Source organism: Somniosus microcephalus, chromosome 15, assembly GCF_052327205.1.
Source record: "Somniosus microcephalus isolate GS21.2 chromosome 15, FLI_Smic_1.0, whole genome shotgun sequence".
NCBI classification, from domain to species: Eukaryota; Metazoa; Chordata; class Chondrichthyes; order Squaliformes; family Somniosidae; genus Somniosus; species Somniosus microcephalus.
Genome location: NC_141001.1, coordinates 46325940 through 46343906, shown reverse-complemented (window position 1 = coordinate 46343906; position 17967 = coordinate 46325940). Strand labels below are relative to the sequence as shown.

Sequence of the window (17967 nt, the reverse complement as noted above, 5' to 3'; positions counted from 1 at the left end):
CTGCTTGTGGCAATACCCCTAGCGAGCAGGTACTGGCGGAGTTCGTCGCTCATAAACGATGAGCCCCGGTCGCTATGGATATAGCTGGGGAAACCGAACAGGGTGAAGAGGTCGTTCAGACATTTAATGACCGTGGCACTGGTCATGTCCGGGCAGGGGATGGCGAACGGGAAACGGGAGTACTCATCAATAATGTTGAGGAAGTACACATTGCGGTCGGAGGAGGGGAGAGGCCCTTTAAAATCAACGCTCAGGCGCTCGAAGGGGCGAGTGGCTTTTATCAGGTGAGCCCTGTCTGGTCTATAAAAGTGCGGTTTGCACTCAGCGCAGACTTGGCAGTTCCTGGTCATGGTCCTGACCTCCTCAATGGAGTAAGGCAGGTTGCGGGCCTTGATGAAGTGGAAGAACCTGGTGACCCCCGGGTGGCAGAGGTCATTGTGGAGGGCCCGCAGTCTATCGATCTGCGCGCAGGTGCCACGCGATAGAGCATCCGGGGGTTCATTGAGCTTCCCGGGCCGGTACAAGATCTCGTAATTGTAGGTGGAAAGTTCGATTCTCCACCTCAAGATCTTGTCGTTTTTGATTTTGCCCCTCTTCTTGTTGTTAAACATAAAAGCAACTGAACGCTGGTCAGTGAGCAGGGTAAATTGTTTTCCGGCCAGGTAGTGCCTCCAATGACGCACAGCCTCCACAATAGCCTGGGCCTCCTTCTCAACAGCGGAGTGTCTGGTCTCCGGGCCCTGGAGGGTTCATGAAAAGAAGGCCACGGTTCTCCCCGCCTGATTAAGGGTAGCGGCCAGGGCAAAGTCGGATGCGTCGCTTTCCACCTGGAAGGGGATGGATTCGTCCACTGCGTGCATGGTGGCTTTGGCAATGTCTTCCTTGATACGGTGGAAGGCTAAGCGGGCCTCTGCCGTCAAGGGAAAAGAGGTGGACTTGATCAGCGGATGGGCCTTGTCCGCATAGTAGGGGACCCACTGGGCGTAATAGGAGAAAAACCCTAGGCACCTCTTCAGGGCCTTGAGGCAGTGGGAGTTCCATAAGGGGACGCATCCGGTCGGGGTCGGGACCGATGACTCCGTGTTCCACAACACAGCCAAGGATGGCGAGGCGGGTTGTGCGGAATATGCACTTCTCCTTGTTATACGTCAGGCTCAGGAGTTGGGCGGTGCAGAGGAATTTTTCGAGGTTTGCGTCATGGTCCTGCAAGTCATGGCCGCAGATGGTCACATTGTCCAGATATGGGAAAGTGGCCTGCAACGCATTTTGATCGACCATCCGGTCCATCTCCCTTTGGAAGACGGAGACCCCGTTGGTGACGCCAAAGGGAACCCTAAGGAAGTGATAGAGGCTGCCGTTTGCCTCAAAGGCAGTATACTGGCGGTCCTCAGGACGGATAGGGAGCTGGTGGTACGCTGATTTCAGGTCAATGGTTGAGAAGACGCGGTACTGCGCGATCTGGTTGACCATATCAGCTATGCGGGGGAGTGGGTAAGCGTCCAGCAGGGTGTAGCGATTTGTTGTCTGGCTGTAGTCGATGACCAGGCGCTGCTTCTCACCGGTCTTAACGACCACAACCTGGGCTCGCCAGGGGCTGGTGCTGCCCTCAATAATCCCCTCCTTCAGGAGCCGCTCCACTTCGGTTTTAATGAAAACCCTGTCCCCGGCACTGTATCGCCTGCTCTTTGTGGCGATGGGCTTACAGTCGGGGGTGAGGTTAGCAAACAGTGGGGGGGGGGGGGGGGGGTGACTCTGAGTGTGGAGAGGTTGCACCTGGTGCGCGGCGGGCAGTTTGGAAGCTGCTGGCTGCGGACTGTGAGTGGGGGGAGGGGTCCACCATACGCCATCGTAACACTTTTAAGGTGGCACTGAAAATCTAACCCCAGTAGAACGGCAGCGCAGAGGTGGGGCAGGACCAGAAGTTTAAAATTACCATACACAGTCCCGTCTACTAAGAGTGTCACCACGCAGTAGCCGCCAATGTCCGCCAACTGGGACTCGGAGGCCATAGAAATCCGCTGGTGCGCAGGCAGGACTGGGAGAGAGCAACGCCGCACTGTGTCGGGGTGGATGAAGCTCTCCGTGCTCCCGGAGTCAAAAAGGCAGGTTGTTTCGTGACCATTTACCTTAATGTCCATTGTGGACCGGGCCAGTTGGTGCGGTCTCGCTTGGTCCAGCGTAACGGAGGCCAGCGTAGGGGTCGGTGTGTCGCTGCGGGTATCAGATGAGGCGGTGTTGGGGGCCTGCTGCGTCCCGGCTGGCGTCCAAGATGGCGGCGTCCATGATCCCCATGTGGCTGGAGGCGTCCAAAATGGCTGCTGTTCCGGTGGTTCGCACATGGCTGGGGAGGCCCAAGATGGCGGCCCGCATGGCCCACACGCGGCGCTGCTGGGGTTCGGGGTGGCTTTGGCCCTGCAGACGCTGGCGTAGTGTCCCTTCTTCCCGCAGCCCGAGCAGATCGCATTTTTCGCTGGGCAGCGTGCTCTTGGGTGTTTGGCCTGGCCACAGAAGTAGCATTTCTGGCCTTGGGACACTGCTGCGGTAGTTGGGCCGTTGCTGGGATGCGGCTGGGGTGGCACGACGCTATGAGACGGTCCTACCGTGTCCCAGGCTGTCGTTCCCCGCGGCGTCCACGGTGCAGAGGAGTAGGCATCCATGCCCCGGTAGGTTGCGCCCAATGATAGTGCGAGTTCAGAGGCCTTGTTGAGGTCGCGGTCACTCTGCTCCAACAGTCGCTGTTGGGTGTAATTGGACCTGTGGCCCGCTACAAAAGCGTCCCGGATAAGTTCCTCTGTGTACACGGCGGCCTTTACATCCTTACAACCACAGGCCCGGCCAAGCACAGACAGTGCCTGAAGGTATTCCTCGGTCGATTCCCCAGGTTGTTGTTTACGACTCCCCAGGAGGTGCCTGGCGTACACCTCGTTCACTGGGCGCGTGTACTGGTCCTTGAGTAGCTTGAGAGCAGCCGTGTACGAGGTCGCGTCCTGGATGACCGAGTACGCTCAGTGGTTCACTTTGGAGGTCAGGACATCCAGTTTGTCCTCATCCGATTTGACCGTTGCAGCGGAGGCGATCAGGAATTTTTCAAAGCACCTAAGCCAGTGAGCAAACTTGGTGGATGCGTCAGCCTCCCGATGGTCTAAGTCCAGGCATGCTGGTGTGAGGATCTTCTCCATTATAAAAAATCTTGTTAATAAAATTGATGCGCTATCAATTACCCAAAAGACTGAGGTTAAGCGAGTAACTAACAGGCTTTTATTAACAAGAGAATGAAGGTGTGCCTCGAGTAGTCGACCAGTCCAGAATACAGAGGGACTGTGGAGCAGTCACCTTTATACCTGGACTTGTGGGAGGAGTCAGCCGGGGCATGTACAGACATGTACACAGTGGAATACAAACACCCATACAGGCAGGTATAACAGTGGTTTACCACAGCTTCAAGTGCTCATCTAAATGCTTCTTGAATGTTGTGAGGGTTCCTGCCTCTGCCACCCTTTCAGGCAGTGAGTTCCAGATTCCAACCACCCTCTGGGTGAAAAAGTTTTTCCTCAAATCCCCTCTAAACCTCCTGCCCCTTACCTTGAAACTATGCCCCCTGGTTATTGACCCCTCTACTAAAGGGGAAAAGTTCCTATCTACCCTATCTATGCCCTCATAATTTTGTACACCTCAATCAGGTTCCCCCTCAGCCTTCTCTGCTCTAAGGAAAACAACCCCAGCCTGTCCAGTCTCTCTTCATAGCTGAAGCGCTCCAGCCCAGGTAACATCCTGGTGAATCTCCTCTGCACCCTCTCCAATGCAATCACATCCTTCCTATAGTGTGGTGACCAGAACTGCACACAGTATTCCAGCTGTGGCCTAACTAGCGTTTTGAACAGCTCCATCATAACCTCCCTGCTCTTATATTCTATGCCTCGGCTAATGAAGACAAGTATCCCATATGCCTTTTTAACCACCTTATCTACCTGTCCTGCTGCCTTCAGGGATCTATGTACATACACACCAAGGTCCCTCTAATCCTCTGTCCTCCCTAGGATCCAACATAGAAACATAGAAGATAGGAGCAGGAGTAGGCCATGCGGCCCCTCGAGTCTGCTCTGCCATTCAATGAGATCATGGCTGATCATCCAAATTCAGTACCCTGTCCCTGCCTTCTCTCCATATCCCTTGATCCCATTTAGCCTTAAGAAATATATCTAACTCCTTCTTGAATATATTTAATGAATTGGCCTCAACTGCCTTGTGTGGTAGAGAATTCCACAGGTTCACCACTCTCTGGGTGAAGAAGTTCCTCCTCATCTCAGTCCTAAATGGCTTACCCCTTATCCTTAGACTGTGAGCCCTGGTTCTGGACTCCCCGGCCATCGGGAACATCCTTCCTGCAACTAGTCTGTCCAGTCCTGTTAGAATTTTATAGGTTTCAATGAGATCCCCTCTCATTCTTCTAAACTCCAGCGAGTATAAGCCCAATCGACCCAATCTCTCCTCATGCGTCATTCCTGCCATCCCAGGTATCAGCCTGGTGAATCTTCGCTGCACTCCCTCCATGGTAAGAACATGCTTCCTCAGATAAGGCGACCAAAACTGCACACAATACTCAAGATGTGGTCTCACCAAGGCCCTGTACAACTGCAGCAAAACATCCTTGTTCCTGTACTCGAACCCTCTTGCTACGAAGGCCAACATACCATTTGCCTTCTTAACCGCCTGCTGCACCTGCATGCTTACCTTCAGCGACTGGTGCACAAGGATACCCAGGTCTCGTTGCACTTCCCCTTCTCCCGATCTATTGCCATTCAGATAATCTGCCTTCCTGTTTTTGACACCAAAGTGGATAACCTCGCATTTATCCACGTTATATTGCATCTGCCATGCTTCTGCCCAATCATCCAACCTGTCCAAATCATACTGGAGTTTCTCGGCATCCTCCTCACAGCACACACGCCCACCCAGCTTTGTGTCGTCTGCAAACTTGGAGATATTACATCTAGTTCCCTCGTTTACATCATTAATATATATTGTGAATAGCTGGGGTCCTAGCACCGATCCCTGCGGTACCCCACTAGTCACTGCCTGCCACTCGGAAAAAGACCCATTTATTCCAACTCTTTGCTTTCTGTCTGCCAACCAGTTCTCCATCCAAGTCAATACCTTGCCCCCAATCCCATGTGCCTTAACTTTACACGCTAATCTCTTATGCGGGACCTTATTGAAAGCCTTCTGAAAGTCCAAATATACCACATCCACTGGTTCTCCCTTATCTATTTTACCAGTTACATCCTCAAAAAGTTCCAGTAGATTAGTCAAGCACGATTTACCTTTTGTAAATCCACGTTGACTTTATCCGATCCTGTCACTGTTTTCCAAGTGCTCTGCTATTACATCTTTTATAATGGACTCTAGCATTTTCCCCACTACCGATGTCAGGCTTACCGGTCTATAATTCCCCGTTTTCTCTCTACCACCTTTTTTGAATAGTGGGGTAACATTAGCTACCCTCCAATCCATGGGTACTGTTCCAGAGTCTATCGAATTTTGGAAGATGACCAGCAATGCATCTACTATTTCTAGGGCCACTTCCTTAAGTACCCTAGGATGTAGATTATCAGGCCCTGGGGATTTATCGGCCTTCAATCCCGTCAATTTCCCTAACACCATTTCCCTACAAATACTGATTTCTTTCAGTTCCTCCATCTCATTAGACCCTATGTTCCCCGACATCTCTGGAAGGTTATTTGTGTCCTCTTTTGTGAAGACAGAACCAAAGTATGTATTTAATTGGTCTGCCATTTCTTTGTTCCCCATGATAAATTCCCCTGATTCTGACTGCAAGGGACCTACGCTTGACTTCACCAATCTTTTCCTCTTCACATATCTATAAAAGCTTTTACAGTCAGATTTTATGTTCCCTGCAAGCTTACTCTCATACTTTATTTCCCCCCTCTTAATTAATTCCTTTGTCCTCCTTTGTTGAATCCTAAACTGCTCCCAATCCTTAGGTTTACTGCTTTTTCTGGCCAATTTATATGTCCTTTCCTTGGATCTTATGCTATCCCTAATTTTCCTTGTTAGCCACGGATGAGTCACCTTTTTTGTTTTATTTTTATGCCAAACTGGGATGAACAACTTCTGTAGTTCATCCATTCGATCTTTGAATGTTTGCCATTGCCTATCCACCGTCAACCCTTTGAGTGACATTCCCCAATCAATCCTACCCAACTCGCGCCTCATACCATCGTAGTTTCCTTTATTTAAATTCAGGACCCTAGTCTCTGAGTCAACTACTTCACTCTCCATCTTAATGAAGAATTCTATCATATTATGATCACTCCGCCCCAAGGGGCCTCGCACAACAAGATTGCTAATTAATCCTCTCATTACATACTACCTAGTCTAAGATGGCCTGATCTCTAGTTGGTTCCTCATCATATTGGTCCAGGAAACCATCCCGTATACACTCCAGGAATTCCTCCTCCACAATATTGTTACTAATTTGCTTAGCCCAATCTATATGTAGATTAAAGTCACCCATGATAACTGCTGTGCCCTTACTGCATGCTTCTCTAATTTCCCTTTTAATGCCATCCCCAACCTCCGCATTACTGTTTGGGGGTCTATATACCACTCCCACTAACGTTTTCTGCCCCTTGGTATTTCTTAGTTCTACCCATACAGATTCCACATCATCAGAGCGAATATCCTTCCTTACAATTGTGTTAATCCCCCTCTTTAACCAGCAATGCTACCCCACCTCCCTTTCCTTTTTGCCTATCTTTCCTGAATATTGAATACCCCTGGATGTTGAGTTCCCAGCCTTGGTTACCCTGGAGCCATGTTTCCGTAATCCCAATCATATCATATTCGTTTACCTCTATTTGCGCAGCTAATTCATCCACCTTATTACGAATGCTCCTCACATTAAGACACAAAGCCTTCAGGCTTGTTTTTTTAATGCTCTTAGACCTTTTAGAATTATTATTTACTGTGGCCATGTTTGATTTAAACCCTTGATTTCTCTAACTGCCACCTTTGTTTTTCTCCTTCCTGTCTTTTGCTTCTATCCTTGTTTCCCTTTCCTCTGTCTCCCTGCTCAGGTTCCCAACCCCCTGCCATTTTAGTTTAAACCCTCCCCCAGAGCACTAGCAAACACTCCCCCTAGGACATCGGTCTCAGTCCTGCCCAGGTGCAAACTGTCCGGTTTGTACTGGTCCCACCTCCCCCAGAACCGGTTCCAATGTCCCAGGAATTTGAATCCCTCCCCCTTGCACCATTCCTCTAGCCACGTATTCATCTGAAATATTCTTCTATTTCTACACTGACTAGCACATGGCACTGGTAGCAATCCTGAGATTACTATATTTGAGGTCCTATTTTTTAATTTACCTCCTAACTCCCTATATTCAGCTTTTAGGACCTCATCCCGTTTTTTACCTATATCATTGGTACCTATATGCACCACGACAACTGGCTGTTCACCCTCCCCTTCCAAAATGTTCTGCAGCCGCTCTGAGACATCCTTGACCCTTGCACCAGGGAGGCAACACACCATCCTGGAGTCTCATTTGCGGCCGCAGAAACGCCTATCTATTCCCCTTACAATAGAATCCCCTATTACTATAGCTCTACCCCTCTTTTTCCTCCCGTCCTGTGCAGCAGAACCACCCCTGGTGCCAGGAAGTTGGCTGCTGCTGCCTTCCCCTGATAAGCCATCCCCCTCAACAATATCCAAAATGGTATATCTGTTTGAGAGGGGGATGACCACAGGGGAGCCCTGCACTACCTGTCTGCGCCTACTACTCTGCCTGGTGGTCACCCATTCTCTTCCTGCCTGTGCAGCCTTTATCTGCGGTGTGACCAACTCTCTAAATGTGTTATCCACGATGTCCTCAGCATTGCGAATGCTCCAGTATATATCCATTCGCAGCTCCAGCGCCGCAATGCGGTCTGCCAGTAGCTGCAGCATTCATTGTGTATTCCCTTGCCTTGTTAGTCCTCCCAAAATGCATCACCTCACACTTTTCAGGGTTAAATTCCATTTGCCACTGTTCTGCCCATCTGACCAACCCGTCTATATCGTCCTGTAGCCTGAGGCTTCCCTCCTCGCTATTTACCACTCCACCAATTTTCGTGTCATCTGCGAACTTACTGATCATACCTCCTACATTCATATCTAAATCATTAATGTACACTACAAACAGCAAAGGACCCAGCACCGATCCCTGTGGTACATCACTGGACACAGGCTTCCAGTCACAAAAACAACCTTCGACCATCACCCTCTGCCTCCTGCCACTAAGCCAATTTTAGATACAATGTACCGAATTACCCTGGATTCCATAGGCTCTGACCTTCTTGACCAGTCTCTCATGCAGGACTTTGTCAAAAGCCTTACTGAAGTCCATGTAGACTACATCAACTGCACTACCCTCACCCACACACCTAGTCACCCCCTCAAAAAATTCAATCAAATTGGTTAGACATGATCTCTCCCTGACAAAGCCATGCTGACTATCCTTGATTAATCCTTGCCTCTCCAAGTGGAGACTAATTCTGTCCCTCAGAATTTTTTCCAATAATTTCCCTACCACTGATGTTAGGCTCACTGGCCTGTAATTCCCTGGTTTATCCCTACTCCCCTTCTTGAATAATGGTACTACGTTAGCTGTCCTCCAGTCCTTTGGCACCTCCCCTGTGGCCAGAGAGGTTCTGAAAATTTGTGTCAGAGCCCCTGCAATCTCCTCCCTTGCCTCACACAGTAGCCTGGGATACATCTCATCTGGGCCTGGGGATTTATCCACTTTTAAGCCCGCTACAATCGCTAGTACCTCCTCCCTCTCAATACTAATTTGTTCAGGTATATCACAATCCTCCTGCTTGATTTCTATGCCTACATTGTCCTTCTCCATAGTGAACACAGATGCAAAATATTCATTTAAAACCTCACCCACATCTTCCGGCTCTACACACAGATTGCCACTTTGGTCCCTAATGGGCCCTACTCTTTCCCTGGTTATCCTCTTCCCCTTAATATACTTATAAAACACCTTGGGATTTGCCTTTATTTTGCCCGCCAGTGTTTTTTCATGCCCCCTCTTCGCTCCCCTAATTTATTTTTTAAGAACCCCCCTGCACTTTCTATACTCCTCTAGGGCTTCCACAGTTTTTAGTCCTTTGTATCTGCCAAAAGCCTCCCTTTTTTTCCTAATCCATTCTTGTATATCCCTTGACATCCAGGGTTCCCTGGGCTTGTTGGTCCCACCCTTGACCTTTACGGGAACATGTTGGTGTTGTACTCTATTTCCTTTCTGAAAGATTCCCACTGCTCTGATTTTCCTACAAGTAGCTTATCCCAATCCATTTTGGCCAGATCCTGCCTTATATTGAAATCGGCCTTCCCCCAATTTAGAACCTTTATTTCCGGTCCATCTTTGTCCTTTTCCATGACTACCTTAAATCTCACCGAATTATGGTCACTGTCACCAAAATGCTCTTCTACTGACACTTCTACCACTTGCCCGCCTACATTCCCTAGAATTAGGTCCAGTACTGCCCCCTCTCTTGTAGGATTTTCTACATGCTGGCTCAAAAAGCTCTCCTGGATGCACTTTAAGAAGAGAGGAAGACATCAGGAGGTGGGAGGGAAGATCAGAAGATGGGAAAGAAAAGGTAGAGAAGGAAGGGAAATCAGGGCAGGGAGCTGTAATCGGTGGGGATGGGAAAACAGATAGGAGAAAGGGAAAAATCACAGATGAGTATCAGTCCTTGGTGCCTCTTAAGAGGCTGATTACAGGAGGCCTTGGCAGCAGCCAGCCATATACCTGCACGCTCAGCTGCAGAGATGTCAGCTCAGATGGATAGAGGTGGATAACTATACATAAAGGGATACTCAAAAAATACCGCCATAAAAAGAATGGAAAAAATGTCCATCCAGTGTAGTACTGAGCCATACAGACCACGGGGTATCATGCTCGGTCCCTGGTCTGTTCTCGGTTACTGATCTGAGCTGTTGTGGAGGTAGTTGTCCTCAGTACCCCTTGCCTAGGGAGGGAAAATTAGCCAGAATTTCCACTCCTGGTTATTATTCAACGACCCATGCTGAAAATGTGTGTGTGTGGGTGTTGACTGAGGACAGGATTGGTTTGACTGTGATGCCCCTCACCATCTCAGCTCACAAATTAATAATGAGCACTTGAATGAGGTGCCAGAAGACAGCCAGCCTTCAGCTTTAGTTAGTGCCTCCAGGGAACGAGCCACGTAATTGGGACAGAATTATTCGCCAGGTTTCAACAACGTGACGTATGGACCAGGGCTTCCGCCTCTGCGCTCGCCAGCACATAATTTTCTGCCCATTAAAATGAGAAATCAATGGTTGTCAGGCGCAATAGCAGAAAACCCCAGCCACGATGTACAGCAGCTGTTCAACAGATCACAGAGTGACTTCCTCATCCTTTCATTTGTCTGGCATCTTTGTGTTTCCAGGTTTCATGACTCCAGATGAGCACAAGAAGTTTGAAAGCTTGAATTCGCCTCACAATAAGTTCTGGGTTCCCTGTGTGTGGTTCGTCAATCTAGCGGTGAAAGCGAGGAAGGAAGACCGAATCTCTGACTACGTGTCGTTGGCGCACATCTTCAGAGTGAGTTTCTGCACCCGGTTGGGCAGCGTTGGCATCTGGGCCCTTCCTTCAGACTCACAGGCTCAGTCTTAGCAGTCACCAAAAGTTTTTTATGGCTCTGCTGCTTATGGGTTTCAGAGAAGTGGGTGAGAATGTGGGAACAATAAATGGGGAAATGTTGAACAAAGCGATGGCAATTGCCGCTGACCTCAAAGAAAACGGCCCACAAAGATCTTGCGATCTCTGTGATGGAAACTTTAGCTTTCTCGATATTAATTTGATTGTAGCGCTGTCTATAGGGGATCTCCAGCATACAGCAACAGTGACGTCATCAAGCTGTCTAAGCAACCAATCACATTGAAGAATTCTCACAGACAGCAAACCAGGAAATAAAAATCAGCTGTTATCATTCACTTTTTAACATTTTTAGAGAGTGACATAAAGATTGGGACATACACATGGGGTTAAGGTAGATGCTGAAATATCATTAAAAAACTAAAAAAAAGTAAAAAGTATTTTTATCATAAAGGAGAAATTTGACATTCTACAAATATAAAATTAGTTTTTCAGGGCCAGAATGGTTGTTCAGCAGTCAATATGCTGTTAAAAACCCAGTTACATCGCTTTCCACAAGGCTTAACTTTTTATGGGTTTTAACAGCGATATTAGAGCGGAAAAGGGGAAGTTTTCATCAGTTCAAGTGATTTCACTGATTGCCGGCTATGACGGGGGTGGGGGGTGCCACAGCGCGGCCAGTGTTGGAGCAGTGAATGACTGACCGCATCTTCAGGATTTCTTTGTTAGGATGCACATGCGCTAAATTCTAAGTTACAGTCAGTTTCAGAGGGGTAATGATGTTGACAGTTTCGCCATCATTACCACTGCAAAATCCGGGCCAATTTGTAAATGAGAGGGGACTGGATGGTGCAGTGGATCAACACTGGCCTTTCATCCCTGACATATGGGTTCAGATAAATGCCGACTGATGAGATGAAAGTCTTCTCTGCCTACTGGCTGTAAGGATGCTACATAAAATGAGTTTAGATATCTCACCCAGTTCCTAGTAGGTGTGAGCCCACAGCATAATATTGGCACCAAACTAGCAATCTCACTTAAAGAGGCTATAGGATGGGCTCAAATATGGGTTGGAGACCATGGGGTGCATTTTACCATGAGCAGACTCCATGCTGCTGGCTGGTGGAACATGCCGGCTACCCGAGGTGGGGCCTGGTCCATTTTGAGGGCCAGACCTCCTTACCATCGGGCAGGCAGGCTGCGGCAGAAGATCAAGTACACGACACACCCAGCCGGCTCCGGGTCACCGCAATATCAGGCCACTTGGCCGGCCTCCAGGCTGCAAGAAAGCAGATAAGAAGAGGACCCCAATCTCTGGAGGGAAGGGGAGTCATAGCAGAAACCCAGGCCGCTCCTCCTGGCCCCACATAAATTTTGCTCAATCCAAACCAAAAATGACAAGCAGGGTCCTATATACATCGTAGGTTTATTGCCCATCCCTAATTGCCCTTGAGATGGTGATGGTGAGCCGCCTTCTTGAACCGCTGCAGTCCATGTGGTAAAGGTGCTCCCACAGTGCTGTTAGGGAGGGAGTTCCAGGATTTTGACCCAGCGTCGATGAAGGAACGGCGATATATTTCCAAGTCAGGATGGTATGTGACTTGGAGGTGGTGGTGTTCCCATGCACCTGCTGCCCTTGTCCTTCTAAGTGGTAGAGGTCGGAGGTTTGGGAGGTGCTGTCAAAGAAGCCTTGGCGAGTTGCTGTAGTAGATGCACTGGTGGTGGAAGGAGTGACAATCAAGTGGACTGGTTTGTCCTGGATGGTGTTGAGCTTTTTGAGTGTTGTTGGAGCTGCATTCATCCAGGCAAGTGGAGAGTATTCCATCACACTTCTGACTTGTGCCTTGTAGATGGTAGAAAGGCTTTGGGGGGAGTCAGGAGGTGAGTCACTTGCTGCAGAAAATCCAGCCTCTGACCTGCTCTTGTAGCCACAGTATTTATGTGGCTGGTCCTGTTAAGTTTCTGGTCAATGGTGACCCTCCAGGATGTTGATGGTAGGGGATTCGGCGATGGTAATCCCATTGAATGTCAAGGGGAGGTGGCTAGACTATCTTTTGTTGGAGATAGTCATTGCTTGGCATTGGTGTGGCGCAAATGTTACTTGCTACTTATCAACCCAAGCCTGAATGTTGTCCAGGTCTTGCTGAATTTAAATTCCGCAGTAGCAGTGATGGGATTTGAACTCATGTCTCCAGATCATTAGTCCAGGCCTCTGGATTACTACGACGATAGCAAAATACTGCAGGTGCTGGAAATCCGAAATAACAACAGAAAATGCTGGAAAAACTCAGCAGGCCAGGCAACATCCGTGGAGAGAGAAATAGAGTCAACGTTTTGGGTTGAAACCCTTCTACAGAACTGAGAGAAAAGGCAGGAAATGAAACAAAAGGCAGTGGGGGCTGGGAAATGGGGGAGGGGATGAAAGAAGAGACATTAAGAGATATTCAAGGTGAGATGAGATAGTAATAGGACAGGTAAAGAAACAGGCAGTGGCTCTAAATGAAGTGTGAAATGCGCTGGCAGAGTGAAAGACAGCTGGATTACTAATCCAGTAACATAACCACTATGCTACCATTCCCGGTAATTAACCTTCTGGTCTGTGCTTTGGCAAAAAAGTGGCAAACTTATTATCGTCTAGTCCTTACAGTCTGGCTCAGATCTTTATGTTTGAATCAGACATAGGAAGAAATATTCTCAACCACTACATGGCACTGGTCACTGCACCATTCTATCTATCTACCTATCTCTCTATCCATCCATCATCTATACTTAGGCACCTTTAAAATCAGCTTCTACCAGTTTCCACCAATAATTCACAGATTTTTTTTTTTTTGGTGAATTGAGGGGGGGAAAAACCTTGAAATTTCCTATTGCTTTTCTTACCAAGAATCAGGACACTCGTTGAAGAACCTCAATAATGACTACAGCTACATTATTAACAAAATGGATACATTTCAAACAATGATCATAGTATACTGTTCGTAGCACACATTGCAAAATTAGATTTAGCATCAAATCTTTCAGACTTTGAAAATATTTGTGCATCATGATGATAGTGATGTGCTACTTTAAACATTGATTTTCTGTCAACATTTTTCAGCATACAAATACTATGCTGCTTAAATATTTTTGTGATTGTGGAAACTTATGTTACGTTACTTTTAGAAGTATCATAGAATCATAGAATGATACAGCACAGAAGGGGGCAACAAGCCTCGTCGTGCCTGTGCCGGCTCTTTGAAATTGCTATCCAATTAGTTCCACTCCCCTGCCCTTTCCCCATAGCCCAGCACATTTTTTCCCTGCCACGTGTACTTACTGTTCCTGCACCCCCTTTAAAATTGTACTATTTCGTTTATATTACCTCTCTTCATTCTTCCTACCAAAATTCATCACTTCACACTTCTCTGCGTTAAATTTCATCTGCCACGTGTCTGCCCATTTTACCAGTCTGTCCATGTCCCCCTGAAGTCTGTTCATAGAATCTTACAGTACAGAGGGAGGCCATTTGGCCACTCTTTGAAAGAGCAGTCTCACTTAGTCCTACATCCCCTCCTTTTGTCCACAACCCTGTAAGTTCCTCATCCTCAAGAACCTGTCCAACTCCCTTTTTAAATTATTTCTGGAATCAGCTTCCACCACCTTTTCAGGTAGAGCGTTCCCGATCCCAAAAACTCTTGAGTGAAAAAAATTCTCCTTATCTCCTCTAGATGTTACCATCCTCCTCATTGTTTAGTGCATTTCCAAGTTTCATGTCATCTGCAAACTTTGAAATTATGCCCTGTATACCCAAGTCTAGGTCATCAATATATATCAAAAAGAGCAGTGGTCCCAACACCAACCCCGGGGAACACCACTGCACACTTCCCTCCAGTCTGAAAAACAACCGTTCACCACTACTCTCTGCTTTCTGTACCTTACCCAATTTCGTATCCGCACAGCCACTGTCCCTTTAATCCCATGGGCTTCAATTTTGCGGTATTTTACACGTACACAAGATCAACCGCACTACCCTCATCAACCCTCTTCGTTACTTCATCAAAGAACTCAATCAAGTTAGTCAAACACGATTTGCCTTTAACAAATCCGTGCTGGCTTTCATTTATTAACCCATATTTTTAGAGTGCCAATTAATTTTTTCCTAGATTATTGTGTCTAAAAGTTTCCCCACCACCGACGTTAGGCCAACTGGTCGTAGTTGCCGGGTTTATCCCTGTCCCCTTTTTTGAACAGGGGTGTAACAACTGCAATCCACCAGTCCTCTGGCACCACTCCCAAAGCTAAGGAGGATTGGAAGATTATGGCCAAAGTCTCTGCATTTTCCAGCCTTACTTCCCTTAGCAATCTAGGATGCATCCTGACGTAATAAAACTCACTACGCACTTGGTTTGAGCATAAAGCAAGGCTTTAATCAACTTGTTTCAGAACATGGACGTCTAGTTGTACTTCACTAGTTCCTTGTATTACAAAATGTCCCTGGAAAGCTGGGCCCACGCCCGAGTATTTATACTCCTTGGACGGCGCCACCAGCTGGCCATCCAGCGTTATTTCATGAGTAGTTTCTTGATGAATGATGAGATTTATAACATTCTTCCTGCCTAAAAGATTTGGAAGTCCGAGGACTTCCTCTTAACGGATTAGGCGGACCACGAATAGCCGCAGTCTTTTAGATTTTTGTTTATGGCCAGAAGGCACGTCTCCCCGGACCGTGTCTTGGTCCCTGGGCCGCTTGATCCGTACCGGTGGATCGACAGGGCCCGTGTTGCTCTGATCGACCCGAGGGAGGCTGGGTAGATCGTGACTCTGGGTGCGGGTCCTCACAGGCGCAGAACTGGCTTCATCCTGTTCATTAGCCGGGGGTTGACCGGTGTCCTGGCCTCGGGTTGCCATCCCACGGGGAGCGCTTGGCTCCCTGAGTGGATCCGGTGGGGCAGCTGGCAGGTAGGGCGTCATCTTTGGGGGAGCGCAGAATGTCGGCATCATCCCCGTGGGTCCCTCTATCGGTTGGGTCCGTGGAACCGGCCGGACAGGGAGCCAGGTCCTGGAACGAAACGGTGGACTCCCGGCTATCAGGGTACCGCACGTGCGCGTACGTGGGGTTGACATCCGTGAGTTCTACCTCGTCGACGAGAGGATCGTTTTTAGATGATCAGACGAATCTTCGGCGCAGCACGGGGCCGGGAGCTGCCAACCATGACAGTAGAGACGTCCCATGGGTGGAGCGACGCTGGAAGCTGAAGAATCGCTCATGACGTGTGACATTGGTAGACGTAAAAAGGAGAGACCTGATGGAATGCAACACGTCGGGGAGCAAAGTTTCCCACTGCTGGTCTGGTAGGTTGCGTGACCTCAGCGCAAGATGAACAGCGTTCCAAATGATAGCGTTGTATCTCTCAACCTGTCCATTACCGATGGGATGGTACGGTGTCGTTTTATTTGTGGCGATTCCATGTTGGGAGAGATAACTTTTGAGTTCGCTTGACATGAAGGAGGGACCCCGATCAGAGTGGATGAAATTGGCCGTACCGCAAAGGGAAAAGACTTGATCAAGGCATTTGATGACTGTGGAAGCATATTGGGACAGGGGAAAGCATGAATATTCATCCACCATAGTCAGCAAGTAGGTGTTTTGCGTTGAGGAAGGCAATGGGCCTTTAAAGTCAATGCTGAGTCGCTGCATAGCGTGTATGAGCGAGTCATCCGATGGACGGAAGAATTACGGTTTTAATTCTGCACAAATTCTACAGGAGGAGCACGTTCTTTTCACATCTTCCGTAGAAAATGGGAGATTTTTAGATCACACAAAGTGCAACATACGGGTAACGCCAAGATGGCATAAGTCAGTATGAAGATCCGCCAGAGTCGAAGTTGACATAGAAGAGCAGAATGCCCGCGTGAGGGTATCCGGGGCCACGTTCTCTTTGCCGGGTCGATAATGTATGGTGTATCCAAAGGCGGCCAATTCCATCCTCCAGAGTTGTATTTTGTTATTCTTGATCTTAGTGCGTTTCCGGTTATCCAGCATAAAGGCCATGGAGCGCTGATCGATTATAAGTGTGAAATGGCGACAAGCGAGAAACATAGAAACATAGAAGATAGGAGCAGGAGTAGGCCATTCGGCCCCTCGAGCCTGCTCCGCCATTCAATGAGATCATGGCTGATCATCCAAATTCAGTACCCCGTTCCTGCCTTCTCCCCATATCCCTTGATCCCTTTAGCCTTAAGAAATATATCCAACTCCTTCTTGAATATATTTAATGAATTGGCCTCCACTGCCTTCTGTGGTAGAGAATTCCACAGGTTCACCACTCTCTGGGTGAAGAAATTCCTCCTCATCTCAGTCCTAAATGGTTTAACCCTTATCCTTAGACTATGACCCCTAGTTCTGGACTCCCCGGCCATCGGGAACATCCTTCCTGCATCTGGTCTGTCCAGGCCTGACAGAATTTTATAGGTTTCGATGAGATCCCCTCTCAATCTTCTAAACTCCAGTGAGTACAAGCCCAATCGACCCAATCTCCTCGTATGTCATTCCTGCCATCCCAGGTATTAGCCTGGTGAATCTTCGCTGCACTCCTTCCATGGCAAGAACGTCCTTCCTCAGATAAGGCGACCAAAACTGCACACAATACTCAAGATGTGGTCTCACCAAGGCCCTGTACAACTGCAGCAAGACATCCTTGTTCCTGTACTCGAACCCTCTTACTACGAGAAAATGACTCCATTTACATACCGCTTCGATGATAGCCATAGTCTCCTTCTCGACAGGAGGATAATGGAGCTCGCTACCCTGCAAAGCTCTTGACAGAAATGCAACGGGTCGACAACCTTGATTCAAGGTAGCAGAGATCACCACATCCGATGCGTCGCACTCGACCACGAAAGGAAGATTTTCATCAATGGAACGAAGCGTGGCTTTTTCCAGTTGTCGCTTGAGGAGGTTGAAAGCTGAAATAGCCGTTGCCTCCAATGGAAATGACTTTGCGTGAAGCAGGGGCTGGATCTTGATGGAGAAGTGGGGTATCCATTTCGCATAATAGGCGAACATGCCGAGTGCCCGATGAAGAGAGCCGAGATTCGTAGGGGGAGGGAGCTCCTGAAGCGGACAAAGTCGCTCCAGATCCGGTTTGATGACACCGATGCCCACCCAGTAGCCAAGGATGTTGACTGATGGTACTGATTTCACAGATTTGGACTCATTTAAGGTTAAGTTGCGACGACGGAGAACGTCAAAAAATTTCTGAAGATTGGCATCATGCTCCTTCTGTTCATGACC

General features: G+C 48.2%; 1 protein-coding gene across 2 annotated transcripts in view; it reads left to right on the top strand.

Annotated features, from left to right (window-relative positions):
* Positions 1–17967, top strand: part of LOC147106700 (bestrophin-2-like) — a 76576-nt gene that overhangs the window by 13921 nt on the left and 44688 nt on the right. For both annotated transcript variants that reach the window (XM_086007754.1, XM_086007753.1), the window contains exon 4: positions 10483–10637. In XM_086007754.1, coding sequence (XP_085863880.1) covers positions 10483–10637 — 155 coding nt within the window. The remainder of the gene's footprint in view (positions 1–10482; positions 10638–17967) is intronic.